This window comes from Fistularia commersonii, chromosome 31 (assembly GCF_037954325.1).
Source record: "Fistularia commersonii isolate RoL2024-O1a breed Wild chromosome 31, RoL_Fcom_v1.0, whole genome shotgun sequence".
NCBI lineage: Eukaryota > Metazoa > Chordata > Actinopteri > Syngnathiformes > Fistulariidae > Fistularia > Fistularia commersonii.
This window is the reverse complement of record NC_141314.1, coordinates 6,219,160-6,244,916: the sequence shown is the minus strand read 5'-3', so window position 1 is coordinate 6,244,916 and position 25,757 is coordinate 6,219,160. Positions and strand designations below refer to the sequence as shown.

Sequence of the window (25,757 nt, the reverse complement as noted above, 5' to 3'; positions counted from 1 at the left end):
AACTCATAAGCCGCCTCCATTACCGGGTACTTCTTGCGGACATGGGAACGCCATTTTTAAAAACCACCCTGCTCACTGGTCACATGTTTTCTCGGGACAAAATGGACAGAAGCAGCAAGAAATTGAGTGAAGAAAAGGGGTTTCCAGGGCGCGCTACATTTCGGAGTTAGCTAACGGCTAATGGGTTCTCCACATGAAGGGAGAAGATCAACTATCTGATAGAACATGAAGACTGTGGCAGCTTCCACCTCCATGTTGTCCTTGTCTTCCTCCTCTTCTTCGGTGGTTTGTTTTTGGGTGTGGAGCTTCAGGTTTACGTCGCAGACGACGCAAACGAAAGGGTTCCCCCGGAGCAGTCTACTTCCTGGAAGGAAACCGGACAGCTCTTAGACCTGCCTTCTTGGCACTTTTTCCCCAAAGCAGCTTTAGACACGAGCCTTTGTTTCTCACAATCTACAAATTCTCCTTAAGCTCACCTGTTCAGAGTCCAACCCAGGTGAGTTCACAGAATTCCTAGCTTAGCTCCCCAAATGACACACACATCAAACCACACTGAAGCTAGCCGCCGCACAACAACAACTCAACGGCCAACCCCATGCATCGGACGCTCCCCGCACCCCGGCAGAACTGAAGGTTGACGTCTTCAAGGAGAGAAAACAAGCCCAGTCGCCGGCTTAACCTTTACGCTGATCTAAACAAAGTGGCATCCAAGAATAGCCTCCATTTTGGTCTTCCACGAAGACGGATGAGCACTTTCTTGAACACGTCTGTTGGAACGCGGCGGGGCTTCGGCTCTCAGAGCCGACGTTGATGAAGTAGACCCGAGGATGTGTCTGAGAGCGCCTCGTAGCATCCATTAGCTTGGCGGGGGCGGGGGGTGGAGTAACGCGCAGAGATCATGGGTGATTCATTTAAAGGAGCTCATTATCTCAGTGAGAGATGTGTACATGTCAATACGCCGCTCTCGGCCCGAGCGCCGCTCGCCCTCGCCGTCCTGCCGGACGCGCTCGTCATCACATAGCCGGAGAAACAAAGGCCGGTGCTCTCAGCCCGGGCGCCGGGAGAAGCCGCCGGTCCCTTCAGCTCCGCTTGAAGATAGCATTTCAAATGACACTTTGATCCTCGCGCCACGCTGTTTGTTTTCGCTCCATGATGAAATTCGGCTGGAGAGCCGTGCAACGGGGCGCGTCATTAAAACGTGGCTCCAAACACCCGCAGCCAGACTCGCCCCGAAAAAACCTCTGGTGACGCTTTTTCCGTTCGTATCGGCATCGGAGGACGCAGCGGGGGTACGCCACGGAGACGCCGAGCAGCCCGACTTTGAGCGCGTGTTGTGTCTTTATGTGTTTCTTTTTTTTTTTTTTTTACTGCGAGTGAAGCCGACCGCGGAGCCCGAGCGCGAAGGAGTGGATCTAATGAGGCAGATCTGTCAGAGCCAAGTCGTCTCCTTGTGGTCCACACGGAGCACAGCACAAGATCCTGCCTCCCAGCTACACGCCGGTCTTGTTAGGACACTCGGCGGCGGCGCAGCAGCGGTTAGAGAGCTTCCACTTCACCATAAAGAGGCCCTGGGTTGGACTCTGGGGGCCTTTCTGAGTGGAGTCCCCATGTTCTGCATGTTCCACATCTGAGGGGGAGCTTCATTGGAGATGCTATATTGTCCAGATGCATGAATGAAAGGGTGATTGATTGTATGTCTCTTTAGGCCAGAGTGAAAGGGTGAATGTATGTCTCGCTATGATGTGTGAATGAGAGGGTGAATGGTTGCATCTGCAAAACATGACAGAGGGAGCGAATGGTTAACGTGAGTGAGAGGGTGAATGATCTTGCGTCTCGATGTGACGTGTGAATGAGAGGGTTAATGTGTCTATAGGTGTACCTGCGAGGGACCGATCCACGGTGGGAGAGGCTCCTCTTGCGACCCAGAGTGCAGGATAAGCAGTGGAGCTAATGAATGAATGAATGAATGAATGAATGGTGGAGATTTTCCTACCAGTCTCAAATATTGTAGCTCACAGCTTACAAGAAAAAAGAAAATCAAGGACTGTCGATTGCACACAAACCAAAAGCCTTTCGCTTTCGTAACAAGCACGCAGTACCTTCTGACCCCCCCCCCAACACACACAAACACACACACACACACACACACACTTACACACACACGGGAGGGGGCCAAGTTAAACCACAATACACTCACAGCTCTTAATCCCTGTCGAGAAATCAGCCATTGTTAGGAATAACGGAGGCGTAAAGTTGAAGTCTGAAGGAGTCGGCTTCTTTCTTTTTATTATTATTTTATTTTATTTTTATTTTTTTCCATTCCGCCATTGAAGATTTCCGGAGCTAAAGCTGAAATGATATGCAAATACTCCCCCAACCCCCCACCCCCACCCCCGCGCCCCCCCGCAGGGTTCCGACTCGCTGACATTATCAGCAGAGAGACAGCCCTCGATTTTGGGGGTTTCAGTTGGCTCGAATCAAAAAGGGCGATGAAAAGGTGCTTCCGTGAAACACTTTAAACGGGATGTTAGGAGCAGGACGGCGGGGCCTCCCGCCGAGACGCCTCCCGGGGGGGGGGGGATGAGACAGACAAACAATGAACATTTAAATATTTCGAAATAAAAAAGCGAATCCGATCGGAGTGAAGACGGCATGAAACGACTCCTGGCGAAAACAGAAAGGAGATTTTCTTTTTTTTTTTTTTTCTTCTTTCTTATATTTTCACCGCCGTCTGCGGAACCAGCGCCGGAACACGGGAGTCATTTGCATGTGGTTTCACAGCATTCGGCGCCTCGACAGCGGCGAACGGGTGAATGCAATCCGGTGAGAAGGCGTGCAGGTGCCCCACAAAGGGGTTTTCTACATTTTACAGCTGGTTCCAAACCCGGGACGACCAGAATATTTTTTCCAAGGGTTCCTCAGGTTTTCTCCGCAGGCCAGAAACATGCATTGAGGTTCACCCTACGTTGTCTAGATGTGTGAAGTCCAAAAGTTTTAACGTCACTCTCTCCACATGTTCCAGACATCCAGAGGGATGGATGAGACTTTCTAACTTTCCCATGGTGACATGAGATTAATAAAATAATCAGAGTGCAGATGAACAATCAACTAACTCATGGGCGGGCAAACGTTTTGGATTTTTGACAATACATATGATAAAAAAAAGACATTTGTTAACAGGACATATCAGACTCATCCGACATTTGTCTGGACATCGTCTGGAATTTGCTTTGAAAATAAAGCCAGCTTGGTTTTGAAGGCTCTGACGGTTGCTTGCATTTCATACACAAACCGTTTTTACCCTTGTAGCTTCACGTCCGGCTCATTCATGTGTGTCAGTACGTCCACTGAAAAGGCTAAATCACAAAGCCGATCTGTGTCATTCAAGTGTTCTAAAGTAGCTTCAAAAATGAAACAATCTCCTGTTTGAGCTCCCACATTCATTGATCCAATCATTCACATCAAGTATGAATTCCGTACCAATCTTTGGCGGGCCACATTTAAATGACCAACGGGCCGGATGTGGCCCGCGGGCCGTAGTTTGCCCAGTCCTGGTCCAGGTTCTGCTGGCTTGTTATGTAAATGGAAGAGTTGATGGGCAGAAACTAGGTCTAAGGGGGCTGTTATGCTACTAATGTGTCATTCGTCGGGGAAAAGGGAGCATCTTTTGGGGATTACCTGGGTTGGAAAGTAAAGAAATTCAAGACCGGTTGCCACGACGAGACGATTTCGACGAGAATACAAGGGCGAATGGTTGCATGTCTATATTTGACATATGACGTGAGAACCCCGCCTCTCGTCCAATCACAGCTGGGATAGGCTACACCCCCCGAGACCCTGAAAGCAGGACAAACGTGTAGATAATGAATGAATGAATGAAAGAGGAGACAGATGCCGTAGCTCACAGCTCGGAAAAAGAAAATAAAGGACAGATGATAAAGAAAAAGAGATGAAAAATGAATGAGAGAACGGAGAAACAGCAGAGGAGATGGAGCTAGTTTGGAGATTGGAATTCAATCACCAGCCCTCTGATTGGATAGACCTCTACTTCTGATTCGTCCTTTCTCCAGAGGCTCTCACACACACACACACACACACACACACACGGGTGGAGCGTCTGCACCGAGCCATTTCAAAAGTTGTCAAAGTCACCGGGATCGCTGCTGCGTTCGCGTCACACGGCTCGCCATCCCGAAGCCTTGATTCTTACAAATTACACGACAGAGCGGCAACATGGGTGGCGGAGGGGTGGAAGGGTGGCGAAGTGGAGGGGTTGGAGGGGGTCACATTGAAGATCGAGCTCATTCACCGGAAAGGGTTTGGCGTCTCGTGAGACGGGATGTTTCATTCCAAAAATAGACGACCCTGGAAACACACAATAAATTGCAGGTGCTGATTAACAGCGAGACTCCGGGACCGAGGAAAAGGGAGGAGACGGAGGAGGGCGGGCGTCGCTCCGCGCTTCTCCGGTGCAAATGAAGTCTTTCTCTGTTTTGCAAATGCAAGAAAAAAATAAAAATCGATAAAAATTGACATTGATGAAAGAAGCGGACCATATAGGAGCGGCGTTTGGAAGGGGATCAGGTTCCTTTGTCGATCGCAAAGGTAATAATGGTAGATGAAATTAAAAAAATAGACATCAGATTGTCCATCCCGTCACTTGATTGATATACAGGGCAGCCGGTCAGATGACGTCTGACTTTTTCTGACACTGAAGTCGCTGCACAAACAACGGCGCGAAGTGCGGTTAAACTAACAAGCCAGTCAGCAAGTTACCTCCGATTTTTAGCCCTGGGTTTTTCTCTCTTAAACTTACGAAAGGGGATAAAATGAGCGGGGGAGCCGGATCGAGTAAGAAGACAAAACTTATCCGTTTCATGGAATGGGAGGATTTTTTTTTTTCACGATGGCATTTTCGAAGCGCGTTCGCTTCATCTGCCGGTCAACCGTCGTCATACCAAAGAACGGTAATGTGGAGCGGCATTTTTCGGACCGTTCGTGGAAAACTCGACACGGACGTCCTGCGGAAAAGTGAGCAGAGAAAGAGAAAAGTGAAGGAACTAAAATCCCAGTTGTCCGGACAGCAGTCGCTTTTATCCCGACAAACTTCAAAAGCGGAAGCCGCGACCGAAGGGTGAGTCACGTCATCGTTAATAAGGCCGGCCGTCAGAAGCTGCGGTCCTGGACGATGATTCAATTCGCTGCAAGTCATCAGAGTGAACGTGGGGCACGACAAAAAAATGTACATCATTATTTTGTGCTGTGAAATACTGGCTCATGCGGTTATGCAACATGCATTGTACATAAAAAGAATCTTTTGCATTTTTGTTGTGGGGAAATTATTTTGACCTGGTCATTTTCTAAATAGCTCGCATGTTGAAAAAGTGTGAGAACCCCTGCCTTGGATTCTTATTCCAAAATTCCATGGTTGGATTCCCACAGGGTTCAAACACATGCAGGAGGTTCATGGAGACCCTACATTGTCCGGACGTGTGAATGAGAGGGTGGAGGTCTCTACATGTGGCCCTGTGATTGGTCCAGACTGAACCCCGCCTCTCGACCAATGACAGCCGGGATAGGCTCCAGCACCCCCAGCTGCAAAATCAATGGCATAGATGATGACTGTGATAAAGCAGAGGCTGCATGGATTGTGGTTGCAATCTCAATGCATCATCAGGGGAGGGGAAGCTGAGAAGCTACGAAAACCTGTGGAAGGCGTTCCCGGACGGCCCGGGTGATCCAGAGCAGCAGATCCAGGCAGCCGGAAGACACTTTTTAATTTTTTTTTTGTATTGGAAACAAGCGCTGTGCACAGCTGTCTGAAGACAGTTGCTTTCCGGCTCCTCTAAACTCATCACGTAAACGCGACGTTTCGCCCAAGATTATTAGCGGCAACATAAAATCCTCTCCTTTCGAACAACGTCAGGAGGAGACGCCGGCGTCTCTTCCCGCCGCTGAACTTGCACGCCGTGACATCCCGATTCCAACTGTTTGTGTTTCCCACCCTGTCTCTGTCGGGTCTGGACGATAATGAGGCGGAATCGAACACGACTTATAGGATTTTTTTTGCGAATCCGAGGAGGACGAGAACTTCGGCGCCTCTTCAGACATACCTGAAATAGATGTTCTCGTTAAAACCGAGCTTAAATTCAAGCATCTCGGCGGGTAACTCGGCGGAGAGGAGAAGATCCCGCCGCGTTTGCTAGATGATGCTCAACAGAGCCTATTGGACACGGAGGGGGGAAAAAAAAAAAACATCATTAAGTTATTAGATTAGCCTGCAGGCGGGCGAGTAAACAACTTTGGACGTCTCGCAGTCGGCAGTCCTCGCCGTTATTGGATTACCGACGGGAAAAACTTCTGCGGAGGACAAAATGGTGGGTACGGGAGCGCAGACGATGGGAAGAACATCGGGGGGGCCCGACGGCTAACGAGGGGGCGGCGGGGTCGGGTTCTGATTATCGCCGGATTTCCGCGTCATCATCGCCCGTCTCCCGGTTTTTCGGGGTCGCCGCCGCGGTAACCGTCCATTCAGCACTATCTGGAGGGCGCGCTCCGCTCAAGGTCGACCGCCGCAGCCCGGCCACGGGGGCCCTGCCATACCGATGCCTCGCGCTCTCGGAGTAATTAATACCCACGTAGAAGAAGCAGGACGGGGGGAGTCGATCGAATTTTTTTCCGAGACTTCTAATGAGATGCTAATTTTTCGGCCCCCTAGGACCGAGGTACGGGATCTCAAGGACACAAAAGAGGATTTATTCGCACTTCTGCCGAGTTAACTTTTTAAATTTGCCGTTTGCCAGAGGAGCGCCGTTTACGAACCCCCCCCCCGAACGAGAACGGGATCGGCAATTGCTTTCGTGCCGCCTGAAAGTAGTCCAAGCCGGGCCTGTTTTTGAACACCCCGCTGAGCCGGCCTCCTCCGGACTCGTCGAGTCATTCTGGGGACGCCACGCCAGCTGCCCCACTTTTCCCGGCAGATATCGCACAGACTGTCTGATCGCCGGTACCCGTGCATTTGACTTTATAAGCAATCTGCCCGATTCCGTCCTCTCATGTTTATTAATGGGGTTTTCTCTGTGGACCGGAGTCGGGCCGCCCTCCGGGCGAAGGCTGCCGAGGCCGAGCGGCGGGGAGCCGGCGCCGCGTTCAGGAGCGGCTCGTTTAAGCCGGTGTCACTTCAAGCCCCCCCCCCCCCCCCCCCCCCCCCCCTTCAGGTTCTGTTCGTTTCAGCAAACAACCCTCTAAAACGTCAGTGGATTAACAAAAACAGATAAGATCTGATCAAATTTGTCAAATATCGTCGCCCTGGATAGCTGATTTCTCACTGCAGGAACTTTTAGCAGGGACAAGTCAGTTCCTGGGTGCATCGGGGAAGCAGAGGAACCGGGGACCATCTTCGCTCCGACTCCGAGGTCTTTTTACGGTTCCATAGGAACTTATCCATTTGTGGTGGAACTCATAAACCTGATACTTCCTGTGGAACACCAAACTACCCCGGTCACTGGTCAGATGTTTTCTTTGTACAAGATGGACGGTAGCGGCGAGAAATGGTGCGATGAAGAGGTCGGAGTTCTTCTGGCCTCCACATAGGGCTCTCCGAGGCTCGCAGAGAAACGTCAACGTTATGTCTGGGGTTAGTAACGAAATGCGGAGAAAGGACGAAAGCACCTCAACCGTCTGATAGTAAGTGGTTATTGTTCCGTAAACACTGCGGCTGCTTCCACCTCCATGGGGTCCACGCCGTCTTCCTCGGCCTCTTCTTCTTCTGTGGTTTGTTTCGGAGTGTGGAGACGCGAGCTTCCCCTGGTGGAGACTACAAAGGAATAATTCTTCGAAAGCGTCCGACGCACTACTTCTTTTTTGTACAAACAGCTCAGTAACAACGGCCTTGATTCTTGATGCAAATCTTCAGATGGAATTTAGATGGAAGCTCGTAACGTTCACTAAAGGAAGCGGATCAATAGCGGATCTGCGGACCGCGGCTCCGAAGGACACGCGACCTGTGGAATAATAACAGCTTTGTGGAGGCGGCGCTTCTTCAAGCTTCACGAGGTGTCTTTCGGGAAGATACTCTCACTCATCTTGTGCCAGAAGGGCGAATGTGCAGATTCTAATCTGCAAACATCAGTCGGCGTCGGTCGCGGGGATTCTCCCGACCGAATAAACACCACGGCACGTGACGTCCTTCTCTTTTACGAGGAGCCGATCGACACGGATGGAAAACAACCTCGGCCGCTGCCCCGCGGGGGAAACCGGGCTGTTCCGCCATTCTTCAACGGGGATCTTCGACTTGAGGAGTTATTAAAGGAGGGGGCGGTGGAGATCTGGGTCAAGCGTGAGGCCCAGCTACCCTACCAGGTTTCGATCTTCCGCCGCTCTACGATCCCGCGAGTCGCCGTTCGTTGGCCCGGATTAGGGATGATGACGAGCAGATTTAGCAATTCTCATTTCAGACTCATTGGAAAACACCATCCTGGGCGAGGCCGCAAAATGTTTCCTCCGCGTTCGATTTCCGGAGATCGACCGACGCTCGTGAGACAGCCAAATTAGACATTTTGCACAAGAGTCACGCGTCATTAGACATCTTGAACGCCTCGCCTACTTCCCGGTATTGATCTGGACGGCGGCGCCAGATGCTCGTCGTACTTCTTAGAAGACAAGGACGCGTAGAGCCATTACTTTTCCCGTATTGTTTGGAGAAGTTGACTTCAAAAACCCCCGGTAAACCTCTGGTGTAGTCTGAGGCTTGGGAAAGCGGCGCGAGGGAGGGGGGTGGAGGGGATGGGAGACGGAGGCGCGAAGAGGGGAAGCCCTTTGATCTGTGGCAGGAGCGAGCGGTGAAGAAAAGAGGCGTAGAAGGAAGACGACTGCAAACAAGGCGAACGCTCAATTCCCCGAGACCGGCGGAGACACGGCGGGGAGGAGAGTCGAGAGTTTGGAGAGAGGAGAGGAGAGGGGGAGGCGAACGGAGGGGGAAATAGATAAGACCAGGATGTTAAAAAGGATTTCAGGACGTTCGGGGAGTCCGCGGCAGCCCCTCGCTAAAGCAATTAATATTGAACCAGGAAGGCGCGGGGAACCTCAGCCGCAGAGTCCGACGCGGAGAAAAACCCCACGGTCCCCATTAGACCGCCGGTTTTAATTGGCATGTCAGGCCGCCGCCGCCTCCGCAGCCCCCGTGTGGATATGTTCTCCGACAAAGTTAGCCCGGCGAGTCCGCTTGAACCCACTTGTGGCGCGAAAAGTCGGCAAACAGGGCGGCGGCGAGAGAGAGAGGCCTGCGCCGCTTGATAACAACGTCGACCAAGGCGGCGAGGGAATTCAGACCAGCTGCAGGAAAAAGTTACGCGTGATTCTTACTTCTAACGGTTACAGTTTTCGGGGAATAAAACCATTCATTCATTCATTATCACATTGTTTATTCTGCACTCAGAGTCACTCTGGATCGTGCATCACATACAACCATTCACCCTCTCACTCACACAGTAAAACATAAAACTATTAATTCATTCAGTCCAACCTTCTTGCAGCGCTAGCCACAACTGCTCCAAAAAAACCACTTCTTATTATTTACTTTTAATTTTCAGCGCTCGTCCCTGACACTAACAGGAACCACATCTAAAAACCGGGCCGCTCTAGATTTGATTATTTTTATCAATCGTTAGTATTAAATGACAGGCCGCAGGCAAATTGAAGGACAGAAGACGTGAGAGGTGAACCGTGCATTATACATCGATCTGCCCACGGGGGCGGGGGAATAAAAGGCTAATGCTAAAAGGGACTTAGCTTAGCATCGAGACGGTGAGATACAGTCGCGCGGGCTCGCTAGGAGTCGCGATGAGCTCACACAGTGAAACCTTGACCTACAAGTGGATGTTTGAGATACGGCCCGAGATCCGAGCACATTTGACGCCCACGGCTAGCTAGCTCAGAGAACGTCATGGAAAAAAAACGAGCAAGGTGTGCGTGTGGTGGAATCGTCCGTGAAAAGATTGTTGTTGAGGTCATTGTTGTTGGTTGTTGGTCATCTGTGAGAAAGCAGGAGACATTTACGGGGATTTGATTGCGGCGGTTTCAAAAGAGTCGGTTCGGGATGGTTTGATGGTTTTAGAAAGAGGACGGCTTCACTTTGTCCGTAAATGGAGTTAAAATATAAAGTGTAGCAAAATTACATTAGCATTAAATGTGTAGCATGTTAGTTAGGCATAAAGCGGCAATTGAAAAACTCCCCCGCCTCCTCCACCGCCATCTTTGTCCCATCTTCAAGGTCAATATACTTTATTTCTTTGTATTCTCTTTTATTCTGTATTACTATTTTTACATCTAAAGCTGGTTCTGCCAGGCAGGAAGTCTAGAGGAGGACCAAGGAGAAGATTTACCGACGTAGTGAGAGAGGATATGAAGGCAGTTGGTGAGAGAGGAGGATACAGAAAATAGGATTTAGATGGAGAAGGTTGATTCGTTGCGGCGACCGCTGAAGGGAAAAGCCCAAAGGAAAACAAGAAGATTTTTACTTGTAAATCAGATTTTTCTTATTTAAAAACACAATCCAGAACGGATTAATAGCGTTTGAATTCATTGTAATGGGGAAATTTAATTTGATATACGAGCGAATTGAGTAACGACAGTCACGAAAGGGATCCCACCCCCACAAGTCGAGGTATTCCCGAATTCAGTCGTGCTGAAGGCGACCTCTGCTTCAACCTTCACCGCACCGAGTTGGTCGATGACCTCCTGCGCCCGCGTCCTCTCGCTCACACCCGACCGGAGAAACGCTGCGACGGGTTTTCCGGCTTTAAAAAAAAAAAAAAAAAAATCCCCTCGTTTCCGTGGCGACCCTGGCACGGCAGTGATTTCCCAACCGCTCGCCGCTTGGCTCCTGACCTCCATCGCTTCCCGGAGGCTTATCCGGACCGCTGCTGACACTCTGCAAGCGACGCGGCTGCGTCGGCCCGCCCCTGGCGGATTGTCTGCCACCGACAGGCACGCTACATCCAAAGTCACTCAGATGACACGCTTTTGCCATTAAAACATTTATTTAAACCGCGGCGGATGGCCTGCTCCCTGTCTGAGGACACGACGCTAGAATTTTTAAGCTGTTCCTCCACGCCTGGGAACATCTGTCCGTCATGTGGACCTCCACCCCCCGGAGCTTACCTTGGAATATGGCGGCATTCTGGATGATGAGGCGTTTGAGGTGGGCGCTGACCGCCTGCAGACCGGACTCCATGTTGCTGCGCGCCGCTACCTGATAGCGCTCCTCCATCTTCTTGGAGCAGCAGCTCGGACTCTTGGTTTGGCAGACCTGAAGATCCGCACCTGGAAGGAGACCGGAACAGACGGTTGAGATGCCAAATCCATTCATTCATCACTTAGAGAGATGTTTTGAATTGACAGATCACAATATTATCGATATTCACGTTAACATTAGCAACAAGACTAGCATCATCTATCTCAACCTTCAAGAAACAGGTAAAAACTGTTCTCTTTCAGGACCTTTTACTGCGCTGATGCCCCAGATCAGGTCAGGCAGCAAGTTAGGCTATGCAGTGTGTGTGTACGTTTGTGTATGTCTTTGTAAAAAAAAAAAAAAAAAAAAACTCACTAACCCAAGCTTACTGTTCTGTATATTTCCTGTGCTTCGTGTATTTGCAGTCCCTATGTCCTCTATTGTAAGTCGCTTTGGATAAAAGCGTCTGCCAAATGCAATGTAATGTAATGTAACGTGACATCTCCTCTGAAGACGTCCTCCCAGGCATCAGACGTCGGGAGTTTTAGAATTCATTTTGTTTACGAATGACTGGATCTTATATGGGCGACACAGTGGTGGGATGGTCAGCCTCGCAGGAGACGGTCGGATTCCAACAGGTGGACGAGGAGGTTCACCGGAAAGCCCGAATTGTCCAGATGGGTGAAGACGGTGTCATTCGCACAACATATAGAGACAAACTTCCTCTTCTCCTTATTTCAGTTTTTCCCTTCAGGGGTCAACCTTCTCCATCTAATCCTATTCTCTGTATCCTCCTCTCTCACATCAACTACCTTCATATCCTCTCTAACTACGTCCGAAAATCCTCTCTTTGGTTTTCCTCGAGACCTCCTGCCTGGCAGCTCCAATTCCAGCATCCGTCTCCCAATATATTCACTCTCCCTCCTCTGAACATGAGCCAACCATCTCAGTCTGGCGTCTCTGACCTTCTCTCCAAAACATCTAACAAGTTCCTATTCCTCTGATGGACTCGTTCCTGATCCGATCCATCCTGGTCGCTCCCAAAGAGAACCACAGCATTTTCATCTCTGCAACCTCCAGCTCTGCCTCCCGTCTTTTCCTCACTGGATGTGGCTTGTGGTTTTCACATCATATAGAGACAATCATGGAAATCATCAACAATCAAGGATCTCCGGCGGCATGGGGAAAACTTGCAGACTCCACACAGGAAGGTGGGAATCCAATCAGGGACGTGTTCGAAGACGTGTTCGTCACGTAGAGGCTGAGGAAGTGAGAAACTAAAGCTAAATCCGCGAGTCGTTTTGACACGCGGTCAAACAATACGCCGTGCGTCAATTCTCCTCCGGGATCGATTCGGTCGCCACGAACGCCCGAGGCCACGCGTCGCACAGCGAGGATCAAAAAACCTCATTTTCGCCACAAAGATAAGAGCCGGGGAGCCGCGGCGCATACAAACAAACCCGGGTTTCGTCTTTCGCCGGAGCGCGGCGGCAAAAAACCGCAAGCCACATTCAAGGTGATGAAACAGCCTTTCTGCAGCGCGCCGCCGGCGCCAGGGTTGCACCGGGCAGAAATCCTCGGACTCCGGGAGAACTGTTGAAAAGTGCACGCGAGAGCCGTCAGAAGCGGAGAGTATACAATGAATAATTCGAAATAACTCAGTATTTGACAAACACGCTTCTGGAGCCCCTTCAAATGAACCCTATTTTCGTCCATTTATTGTCTATGACGCTTATCCTGCATTCAGAGGCGTTGCTGTCATTGGACGAGACAACCAGCCAATCGCAGGCCATTCACAAGTCACATGGAGACATCAAACCATTCACCCTCTCATTCTCACGTCTCCGGTGAAGCTCCTGCATGTGTTTGGAGTGTGAGAGGAACCCGGAGAACCCCGAGGAACCCCACGCAGACACGTGGAGACCCCACAAAGTGGGAATCCAACCGGGGACCTTCCGGCGGAGATGCAGAAGCTCCCGCCAGCGTCTCGCGCTCTTTTTCCACGCTTCCACGCGAACAAAAGAGGTGGATATTTCCCAGGTTTTCTTCCCCCGAACCTCACCAGCTGATGAGACATAAATAGGGCACAGCGGCAGTTATTTAAATACAAAGACGCGCTCCTGTTAAAACCCCCCTTTCCCGCCCCCGGCCCCGTGAGGACGCCGCCAGCTTAAGCGGAGTCTGCAGTCGCAGTCGTGCCAGGCGGCTTCAAGGAGCCGTCTGCGCCGAGGTGTCAGCGACGGGAGTCTGATTGATGGTAAACAAGGGGAAGGCTGCCAGCTTCAGCCCTCGGGAGGGCGGAGCAGGAGAAACCGGAGGTGCGCGGGGAGGAGAAGGGATGTCGTCAAAGCGGCCGCTTCGTTTCGTACTCGTGTTGGATGTCGTGACGCCCGTCGTGAATCCGCCGCCGACGACGAATCTGGGGATCGAACGCGGAGATGTGCGCGCCCGAGCTCCGACCCGTCAGCCATCCCGCCGGAGACGACCCCGGACGACATCCGGCGAGGGGGGTGGGGTTCCACCCGGGGGAACCGGTGGCCTGTCAATCACAGGGCCGCGCATCGACACGCGCGACCGTTCGCGAACCGACATTCGCGGCGACAATCTGGAGACTCCGGTTCAGCCGTTCAGGAGGGCGGAAGGAACCGGAGAACCCGGAGGACACCGTGGGGAGAACATGGAGACTCCACACGGGACATTTATCCACAAATACGCATCGAACACCAATACTACAAATATTCACTCTTATGTCTATTCTATCCTTGTTGGTCTCAGCCGATCCTGCAGATTTTGGTTTATTTTATTTTTGGCATCGCTATAGTTGTCTATTTTAATCCTTAATGTCGTTTTTTTAATTTTCCCACCATTCTGTTGTCCATTCTTATCCTCGATTCCTCGACGTTGTGATTGTTGTTGTTCTCTCTGCAGTCCATTTATTTGGGGTTGATATTTTCTAATTGTCTCACTCTTCATATTAAACATATTCATATTTATTGACACTATATCGGCTGCGACGAGAATTTCCCCTATGGGGATCGATAAAGTTTATTTTATCCGATTTAGTCTGTGAAGCTTGAAAAGCAACGGGACATGATCACTGATAATTGGGATGATTTTGAAATCTTAATTAGAATCCATTCATTCATTCTTTAGCTACACAGCTTATCCTGTCGGGGTCCCAGGGTGCTGGTACACCCCGAAGTCCAGCTGTGACTGGGTGAAACGTGGGTTTCACAGATTCACCCTCTCATTCGTCGTCATAGAGAGAACTCCGTCTATTCACCGTCTCATCACAGGTTATATAAAGACATGCGACCATTCACTGGTCACAGAAAGACATCACTCGGTCGGGGCGTCACCGAGGTGTAGGGCTTGTAAGGTCGAGTCGACGGTGTTTTGCGAGGAGCTTCGCGCCGAGGCTTTCTGTGGAGACGTGTGGACTTGTCGCCAAAACCAAGTTGGGCGACGGTCCTGAGAATTAGAATTGGCAACTTTTGCCGACGATCGGCAACGACTCCCGACATCCGACCGTGACGGGGCACATTCGGGCTCCGCATCGATCCGGGAGAAAACCCCACCCTCTCCCCAGCCGACAGATAAAATTGAGTTGTTTTGGTTTTTTTATTTTGGCGGGGTGAAATTACGGGGCTGTCAGGCGGAGGGGGGGGGGGGTTAACGTTTATATCACATAAAACACACAAGTCTGGCGTGGTTGTCGGTCTTCAGATGATAAATGTGATTCATTACACGACCCCGCTGAGATGAGTGGAGGGAGAATTTCCCCAAATAATAACATCACACCCCCTAAATAAAACTCTTTTCAAAATTGACAGATCATCTGGGAGCACGCCTCTCCTTCTCCTCCTCCTCGTCTTCTTCACCCAACCCACCTCCGATGTGATAGCCATCGGCCCCCGGGACCCCCCCTCGCTCCCACACCGACGCCGCCGCACCGTCAGCTAATTACCGGATCCTCGGCGTCCCGACGGCCGGCTCGCTGGGACGAAACGAGGAGAGACAAGGTGTGAGCCAGGAGCAATTTACATGTAAATTTCCTCAACATACAATCCCAGTCCAAGGTGACGCCTTTACATGATCGCCCGTTTTCGGTCGATGGCGAGGGAGACGGGGCCCGGACCGGGGGGTTTAACGTCCCGTTGGTCGATGCCTCGATTAATTGGCACCGGGCCGCCCTAGAAATGATCAATTATTTCCACTGGATTTATTATCTGAGTCTGAACAATCTTTTATTTTGAAAAATTACCGTATTATCTCGGTTGCATCTTGAGCGCTAAAAATGTAACCCGCGAGCTAGCAAAATGAGCCAAAAACAGACGTCGGACGGGAAGTTTCTTTTCAGAGGGGAAAAGGTCTGGCGAAGAGACAGAAGAGCCTACAACTTCCAAGAAAAAGACCGATTTTAACAGACAATACCAGGAATTCTACTCAAAATGTGGATTTATCGTAACTTATGTTTCCCACAGACCGAGCCGCTCTGCATAATATGCTGCAATGAGGCAATGAAGCCTTCATTATACTCATGCTATGTTGTTGGCGCAATGTTACGAGGAAGCTGCTAATAAAGTTGCATACAACTACACGCTGGATTCACGTTTATTTTCATAGTCGCGATATAAACAATCTACGTGTACCCTTCGCTCACCGGTCAGCGGTGATAAAAAAGGTTGGGGACCAATGCTCTATGTCATGAGTGAATGGTCTGTAAATGAGTGGGTGAATGGTTTCGTGTGAATAAATGAATACGTTATTTTACGTGTATATGATGAGGGAGTGAATTTTTCATTTGTTTCTGAATAACCTGTGAATGAGAGGGCGAATGGTTTTGTCTCTAAATGATGAACGAGTGAATGTTTGTTGTCCGTATATGACGTGTGGATGAGAGAGTGAATATTATTTGTTTCTATCTGGCCTGTGAATGAGAGGATGAATGTTTTTCTCTCTATATGAGCTGGAATGAATGAGTGAATGGTTTTGTCTCTAAATGACGAGCGAGGGAATGGTTGTTTCTATATGATGTGAAAATGAGAGGACAAATAGATGTCTGTATATGACATGTGGATGAGAGACAGAATTTCGTTGTTTCTATATGACCTGTGAATGAATGAGTGATTTGTTTTATGTCTCTACATGACATGTGGATGAGAGTGAATTTTTCATTTGTTTCTGTGTGACCTGTGAATGAAAGGGTGAATAGTTTTGTCTCGAGATGAGCTGGAATGAATAAGTGAACGGTTCTGTCTCCATCTGATGAGCGGGTGAATGGTTGTTTCTATACGACTTGTGAAGGAGAAGGTGAATAGTTGTATGTTTCTACACAAACTGTGAATGAATGTGTGGTTTTATGTCTCTCTATGACGTGACAATGAGAGGGTGAATGTCCGACATGTATACATAATGTGTGAATGTTTGTGTGTCTCCATATGCGGTGGAATGAATAAGTGAATGTTAGTGATTTTTTTTTTTGTTTTTTTAGATTTAATTTGTGACTTAGAGGCTGAATGTTTGTTTGTTTCCAAACGTGTCCATGAAATGAACCCCAGCTCTCGTCCATCGACGGCCGGGATCCCCCCCCCCCATCTCTCTTTTAACAAGCTCCTGGTCTCCCGGCTGCAGGGAGTCGGGGGTCCAGACACAAATCAGAGCCTGGCGCTGAGGGTTCCAGCACCAATTATAAAGTTATCACTATGCAAGTCTAATGATGAGACCATGGGGGAAAACAAGTGCTATTCCTATATGGAATATATTAAAGGCCTTTCATTACAAGCATAAATTATATATCTGGGTCCAGCAGGCCAGGAATGTGAGAATCATGACTTCCTGTCTGTCGTCTGCTCGACCGGCGTGACTTTGCGAGATCGTGACGACGCGCACGATCCGTCACCGTCTTAAGAGCTAATAAGAGTTGCTTTCCAGCAGAGGAGTTCTGAGAACGTTAGCTAACACCGCACTAATTCTGAACAAAATGTACCGTGATTTCCGGACGATAAGCTGCGACTTTTTTCGCTTAAACAACGATGCGGTTATTATATGGATTTTTTTGGGGGGGGCTAACAAGCTTGATGCCGCTAAAACATTTATCCTCGTGACATCGGGCCGATGAAATGACCAGGAAATTCTGAGTCCGTTAAACTCCGACACCGAAGAAGACAACTTTGGCGGTTTTAGTGCGCAGGAGGAAGCCCAAGATAGCGATCAGCTAGTCGGTGCGGCTTATATTGAGGTGCGCTCAATAGTCCGGAAATTACGGTAGATGTTCCACTGCGAGCCCTGGAAACCCCTCAGAGGCACAGCAGACCAGAAGAACTCGGACCTGTTGGTCACACTGCTTCTGTCCATTTTATCCCAAGAAAACATCTGACCAGTGACCAGGAGAGGTTTTAAATGGCGCTCTAGAAGTATCTTGTAATGGTCGTGGCCTATGACTTCCACCGATCACCTGTGAGCTCCAAAGGAACCTGCCTTGGAGAAGGAGCGAAGATGGTTCTCAGAGCTGAGGTCCGCGGCCCCTGCCTGGTTCCTCTGACGCCCCAACGCGGCAAGAAACAGTCGGTCAAGGTTCTAGGAACCTGTAAAAAGTTCCTCATCGGCGAATGCCTGTTGCATGCTTTTGTAGCTGCTTCCGCTAGAGGAGGAGCTGGAGATTATGGCGATACCGCAGAGGGATCCGCCTCTGGGCCGAGTCCACAGCGGGGACGGCTGCCGGCGCCGTCGAGATCGCCCCGGTAAAACGGCGAGCCCGGACGCGGCACAGGTCCGAGCCCGCGGTTAATTACGGGGCTCCGGAGAGGATTAAATTAAATTAGTAGGGAGACATTTGTAAACTGGCTCCTGCTGACCTCCGTTGCTGCACGAGGGGGGTGACATGTTAATCTCTTACACGGTGTTTAATTAAAAACCATCCCGGCCGGAAGCATGAGGAGGTTTCTGTGAGACACTTTCTGGACTTTAAAACACAAACAGCCAAAGGTGACGTTCATCATCGGGGATTAATAATTGTCTCGGCGGTTGTGTCGGCCTAAACACAACCGCGCTGATTTTTTTTTTTGAGCTCCAGGAGACACCGTCACCCTAGAACAGGGGTGCTCAATGCGTCGGTCGGAATGGTAATACTGGTTGATTGTATTATATTAGAAAATATGGACGTTGTCCATCCCGTCACTTGATTGATATAGAGGGCAGCCGGTCAGATGACATCTGATTTTTTCTTACACTGAGGTCGCTGCACGTGCACAAACAACGGCGCGAAGTGCGGCAAAACTAACAAGCCGGCCAGCAAGTTGCATCCAATTTTAAACCCTCAGTTTTTTTTCTCTTAAACTTCTGAAAGGGTATAAAATGAGCGGGGGAGCCGAACCAAGTAAGAAGACAAAAGTTATCCATTTCATATGGAAATAGGAGGACTTTTTTTTTCACGATGGCACTTTCGAAGCGCGTTCGCTTCATCTGCCGGTCAACCATCGCAATGTCAAAAAACGGTAATGTGGAGCGGCATTTTTGGACGCAAGTCATCAGAGTGACTTGCAGCGAAAAAATGTACATCATTATTTTGTGTTGTGCAATCTCGGCTCATGCGGTTATGCTACATACATTGTACATAAAAAGAATCTTTTGCATTTTTGTTGTGGGTAGATCATTTTGACTTGGTCATTTTATAAGTGGCTCGCATGCTGAAAAAGTGTGAGCACCCCTGATCTAGAAGGTCCACGTGGTCAACTGGGAATCATCTGCTTCGCTGTTTATTGTGACTCAGTCAGAACCCAGTCACAAAAGTACATTTACTAAACGCCTCCTCGTAGCCAGAAGGTCCCTGGTTGGATTCCTTCCTGTGCGGAGCCTCCCTGTTCTCCCCGTGTTTTCGTGGGGTTCCTCAGGGTTCTCCGGGTTCCTCCGACAGTCCAAACACGTGCAGGAGCTTCACCAGAGACCCTACATTGTCCAGACGCCTGAATGAGAGGATGAATGGTTGGACGTCTCTATATGGAGGGTGAACGTTCTTCTTGTCATGGCAACCGGACTCGAATTTCTTTACTTGAAGACATTCGCTCCTCATCCGAGAGGCTTCTTCGGTTCAAACCAGACGCGTGAACGAAAATGCGATGGATTGTACGTCTCCATAGACCTGAGTGAAAGGGTGAACGGTTGTACGTCTCTTTCTGATGTGAGAATGAGAGGGTGAATGTAGCAATATTACGCACGAATAGTTCGTGAATGCTCGTACGTCTCCATCCGTCGCCCCGTGACCGATCCGAGGTGAACCCCGACAGCAGGATGAGTGAACGGATGAATAACAATAATCAGGGATTGCCCCTAGAAATAGGAGGCATAGAGACAACCACACTGAAAAGACTTTAAGTTCAACATAAACGTCCTCATCCTGACTATAAACCTCTTTCCTGTCATTTTCTCTGAATTCCAGACGGCAGAGTGTCTCTCAAACAGCAGGATGAGTTTGTACCTCCACCCTTCCAAACGCCTGCCAAAGTTACGTGTGATCACGAGGGGCTTTCGGTGGCTGCTTTCCCCTGTCGGTAATCCAGATTTGCCCGCAACCGCCGCCCGGACCCTCCGGCGACACGCGGCACAATATGGAAGACCATGAAACTGTAATTGTCTCAGCTTTGAGAAGAAAGAAAACAAAAAACCCTCCCCCTCTTGGAGGATTTATTGTTAGAATAAGCAGCGGCTGTCAACCGAGCCATCCGGGAAGAATCCGCTCCAGGATCTCCGGACCCGCCGCGTCCTCCGGCCGAAGCGGCGCTCACACCGATGGAAGATGATTTTACCCGCCGGGAGTCGGGTCGAGGCGCCCGATCCCTCGCCCTCGCAGGAATGTAGTCTATTCACGCCCCTTTTAAAGACGCGTTGGTGCGTGGAGATATCTCAGCACGCATCTGTGGCTCTTCAGCCCCTGGCGTCGAGTAGAACAACATCGGGATTGAAGCGCCACCCACGCGGCGCAGGAGAACGCACGCCTCCTAGTAGCACACACACATTTTCAAGGAGACATTAAAAAAAAAAAAAAAAAAACTTCAGGCCTGCTGCATATATTATGCATGACATGGAAAAACAAAATATGTAGAATAAAATGCACTTCGTGCTTCTTGGCGGATGAAAGGGGACGTTTTGTCACGAAAAGTGAAAAACAACGTTTCCCTGCCGGTGTTGTTCGTCCGTGTGTTCTGACTTCTCAGCCGCCTGCCAATCATCTGCAGACAAACATGAAAGCCCCCTCCTTCCATGTTCATTTAATAGTTGTTTCTGTTAATACTCGTTCATTCATTCATTCATCAGTATCCTGCACTCGGCTGTGCAGTGCTTTGATTGGACGAGAGGCTGGTTCACCCTGGACCAATCACAGGGCCGCGTAAAGAGACACCTGACCATTCATACGGACGTAAACATTCACCCTCTCATTCACACCTCATAGAAACTTACAACCCTTCACCCTTTTATTCAGATGAACAACAATGCACCCTCTCATTCATACATCATATATTGACATGCAACCATGAACTCTCATTCAAATATCATATAGAAACAAACAACAATTCACCCTCTCATTCACACCTCATACATAGAGACTTACAACCATTAACTCTCATTCACACTTATAACCCTTCACTCCCTCATATACCGAGACATCACTGAGCTGCTATTTCTCCTGGGGAAAGGTTGCGCGCAAAGAGAGCTGGCCATCACCGACGACAACCAACCCCAACTGCGAGAAACCTGGGTGTGGTCCAAGACAACCGATTGTCGTTCTCAGCGAACGTCGCAGCGGTCGCACGTTCCTGCAGATTCCTCCTCTACAACATCAGGAAGATCCGCAGATTCCTCATGGAGGATACGGCACAGATACTCATCCGGGCTCTAGTCATCTTTGGTTTGGACTACCGCAACTCCCTCCTTGCCGGTGCCCATCAGGCCTCTGGAGCTTATTCAGAAAGCGGCAGCCCACCTGGTGTTCAACCCGCATCGAGTTCAAGTCCCCGTTGCTCGCCTACCGGGCAGTGGATGTGACAGCCCCGTCTTATCTCCAGGTTATGGTCGAGCCACACGTCCCTACCCGTCCCCTCCGATCCGCCACCTCTGGGCGGCCATTGCTCGGAGCCCCCGGCTGCCGATCGAACCGGTCGCGGCTCTCCTCGGTCTCGGCTCCTCAATGGTGGAACGAACTCCCGAAAAAGGTCAGAACAGCGGGGTCGTCGCCCATCTTTCGCCGTGAACTGAAAACATACCTCCTCACCAACCACTGCCCTACTAATTGCACTTAGCCTCCAATCCCCCCCAAAAAAAATGATGAAAGATGAACTGAATGTATGTATGTACATTATTCTGAGATGGCTATTTGTTTGAGTGGTCACTTCCGACTACTGGTACTTCGGATCTTCGGTGACTGACTTGCACTTCTTGTGAGTCGCTTTGGATAAAAGCGTCTGTAATATAGACATGCAACAACTCCCTCACTCATTCACATGTCTTATAGAGACATAAAAAATGAATCTGCTAATTAACAAATCATATAGAGACATGCAACAATTCCCCCTCTCATTCAGAAGAACAACAATTCACCCTGTCATTAATATATTATATTAAGACACAAATATTCACCCTCTCATTCAGAAATAATACAGAAACAAATAACCGTTCACCCCCTCATTCACACATCGTACATTAAGACAGATAGTCATTCACCCTCTCATTTAAAAGTCATATAGAGACTCATACGTCATATATAAATATTCAACCATTCACCCTCTCATTCACCGCACGCAGACGTGAAGCATCCCTCCACAGGTGTGCAAAGGTAGTTAGCTCCCTTCAACCCATAGATCTTCTCTATGCCGATCCACAGTAAACAAAAAATCCCTTTGTTTCCGTCCGAATGAAATATTAGCGCATTAAAAGATGCCCTCGCTCACCGGCCAGACTCCGGGAATCACCATGGCGACCCACTTTCACGCGTCACACTCGGACGAGTATTTACAGAACAGGGTTGTTTTTCTTAAAAAAAAAAAAAATTAAAAAAAAGTGCTTAGAATCCAAGATCACACTGAATGGAATTAACTTTTTTTTTTTTTTTTTTTTTTTTAAATCCACCTCACAAAGAACGCGTTGCAGCGGGCTGTCAGGCTCCGCGGGCACACCCGACCACAAAATCACCCCGAAATAACGCGGCGGACTTTAAATAATAACCGTCTGGATCAGGCCGACCTGGGCCGACCCCGGGGCCGCCGGAGGAAAACCCACTATCGGCGCGCCGCGGAGGGAACGAGGGAGGGGGAGAGACATCTCAACCTGTCCTTTGGCTGACTGGGAAAATTGATTTCCCGTGAAAGTAATAGGTTTCAGCTCCGTCCCGCTCCTGGCGGGGCGGACGGCGGCGCCCGGGGTTGGGAGAGGTGAATCTCTCGGCAGATGAAGCGCCGCTTGTCCCGCTCCGACACATCCGTCCGCCGCTGAACTAAAGGGCGGGGGGTGCCGAGGGCTTCCCCGGACGTGCAGACACCACATGAAATCAACCAATTAGCATCAGCAGCTGCCTGCGATTATTAGCTGCCGTCGGACGGGTGCGATCCGAGAACCGTCCGGATCGGGCCCGGTTCCGGGGGGGGGGGTGGAACCTTTTGGTTCTGAATTCCCTGCAGCTGAAGCTCCACACTCCAAAAGAAGAAGAAAACGTGGACAACGTAAAGGTGAACCTGCCGTCGCGTTCACGGACTATCAGACGGTTGAAATGTTTTTATCTTCTCATTGCACTGTGAAGAAGCTTGTTAGCGGTTAGCTCAGTTTGCGCTTATTTTTGTGTAAATGTTTCAAAGCAGGTCAAAAGATCTCGGACGTCGTCGTCGCTTCGTTTTGAGCTCCCCCTGTCCATTTTGTCCCGTGAAAACATCTGAGCGGTGACGGGAAAGCTTTCCACCAGTATCTGGTAATGGGCTTGGATTTGGAGTTCCACCGAGCACCTAGAAGTTCCTGTGGAACCGTAAAAAGATCTTTCCTCAGGGTCGGAGCTAAGATGGTTCTAGGAGGTGAGATCCACCGTTAGAGGTTACTAAACAGCTTCTAGGAACGGCAAGAAGTTCTCACAGTGAGCTGGGAGCTGCTCAGTCACAGGAGACATGTATCTCCGCTGTGAGTCAAAGCATTAGGTTTCCCTTCCTGTTGCAAACCGTGAGTTGGACTACGTTTCTGTCACGATCACGCGGAGCTCCACGGAGGAACCGGGCACCCTTATCGCTCACGCAGCTCTGCTGACACCTGGGCAGCTTCTGCTGGAAGCTCCTCCTGCAGGTTCTAGAAGATCCTGACAGTTTTACGTGCAACCTGAGGTTCCATCACCCCTAGAAACAAGTGCAACCAAATAAAAAGTACATGCGTTCGTCCCCGCGGGCGGCGCGTAAACGCGTGGCGCTGCGGGAGCGGAGCCGTCGGCGGGTCTTACCTGACACCGGCGACTCGGGGACCCACTTGGATCCGGGGTGAAGAGACTGGAAGGCGGCGCGCACCTCCACGCAGCTCGGCGGCGGCTGTCCGCCGGGCAGAGGGGCCAGCCGCAGCAGGGCGCACAGGAACAGCGCGCCGCGGAGCGACGCTCCGTGCATGACGGCGGTGCACGACCCAGGGAACCGCGGGAACCGGAAACGGCTCGGGGAATCGAATCACACGCCGGAACCGACACTTCACGGGTGGGTTAGCGGAAGATCCCGCCGCTGCGCTGCGGCTCCCGGCGCCGCTCGGATCTGCATTCCCGCTTCCCCCCCCCCGTGCACGCCGCGGCGCGTCCTCCCCGCAGAAGATGCGCGGATGACGGCGAAGTTCGGAGTGTTCCCCCCCCAACCCCGAAACCCCGGCACCGCCCCCCTTTCCCGCTCTCGACGTGCTGCGAGACCAGGATCCCTCCGTGGGTGGAGTGCGTCACGGCGGAAAACCTGTCCGCGCGTCCGGATCCTCCTCCTCTTCCTGATCCCAACTGATAGGTTGCATTGATCTTGCGAGTCAGCCCTGCGAGGGGGGTGGGGGGGTTGCAGGAACAGTTGTCTCCTTAGATGAATGGCTGTGCATATTATGGGATGCAATTAGGGCGCAGAAGAAGACGACCAACGTGCTTTATTTATGCATGCGTGCACACGTTTTCAAGGAAACGTAAATCTATGAGTTGGTGAGTTTAAAAAAAAAAACAAAAAAAAAAAACATGTCTTTTTTTAATTCGTTTTTCTTCCTCATCTTTTTTGCAGGATTTTTTTTTTTCTTTCCAATTTTTTTTCTTTGGTTTGGTTTGTCGTTTTCAGCAACTTTCAATTCAGTCGATCTGGCGCCATCTAGCGGCCAAACCGCGCATCAATAGGGTTCAATAGGTCACGCAGAGAGGCCGCGTCCTGCTACTGTTTGGGCTGCTTTTAGATGCTCGCAATTGTTTTGTTTATTTTTCCTTCAGATGGAAAAAACAGTGACGACATAGATGGGAGACGGCGAGCTTTGCATGGATTTGCACAGCGGAGACAAGCGGGAGCTGAGAACAAACCAACAAAACTCGCCGTCGGCCCACTGGAGCCTCGTGCGAAACGGCGGCGGCGGGGAGGGGAAGGCGACCGGCGGCACCTGAAGTGCGCAAACTGCAGTAGACGGGCTGCACTACCTGCACTGTGAGCACTTTGGCACCGCCGGGTCAACAAGGGGACACACAGCCACGTCATTTGACCCAAATATTCTACAGTATCCCCCCTGTAGCTTAAACAGCTATATGACCTGCCGATTTCATCAATATTTAATATATTCCCATCTGATGCTAACCGCTATGTTTATTTATTTTGCACATTTACCACTTTGTCACCTTTATTGTTTATTTTTATTGTTTATTTTCAATATGCATTTTGTGTATATGTCGGTTCGGTGAGTATGGAGTATTCAATAAAATGCATTGTTATTATATGTTTTGTGTATAAGATCCAAGGAAACCGTGGCTCTTTGGGTGTTCAAAGGATCTGGATGAGGTGTTCAGGGCAACCCAGGACACACTGGGACGGACAAAAACATGAAAACATGAAACTGCATTTCAATTCAAAAAAACTCATGCTAATGGTCCAAATTGTGCGAGCAGACGTCACATGTGTTTCCAATGTGTTTCCAATGTGCACAACGTGTGATCTCCGATCATCTCATCCGTTCCTGATCGCCGGTCAATCGCCGTGCATCCCATAATGCCTCATGGCTATTTTTAGCATCATCCTGATATGGTCCGGGACCGGGTGTTTTCATTTCCTGCCGTCCTCCATCTCATGCAGGGAGCGAGGAGAGGAACCGCTCCACCAGCCAGAAGGAGCAACCAGGGCAGTAGATACTGACGTACTTCACTGACTACACTAGATGCACCTTAGCTGGAGGACGGTGAGGCCATGGAGGTCCGTGCACGCATGAGCACCTCCGCCGCGGGCTTTCTGAGACACGAAGAAGAACAACGGAGAAGAACAAGTGATGCAAGTTTTGCCGGTGGGAGAACGTG

General features: G+C 50.1%; 1 protein-coding gene across 1 annotated transcript in view; it reads right to left on the bottom strand.

Moving 5' to 3' along the window:
• Nucleotides 1-24,119, bottom strand: part of gpc3 (glypican 3) — a 115,950-nt gene extending 91,831 nt beyond the window's left edge. The window contains exons 1-2 of the mRNA XM_086178782.1: nt 23,700-24,119; nt 11,161-11,322 (exon numbers count right to left, since the gene is read on the bottom strand). Of these exons, the coding sequence (XP_086034908.1) occupies nt 11,161-11,322; nt 23,700-23,859 (322 nt within the window). The 5' untranslated portion in view covers nt 23,860-24,119. The remainder of the gene's footprint in view (nt 1-11,160; nt 11,323-23,699) is intronic.
• Nucleotides 24,120-25,757: the final 1,638 nt, after the last annotated feature.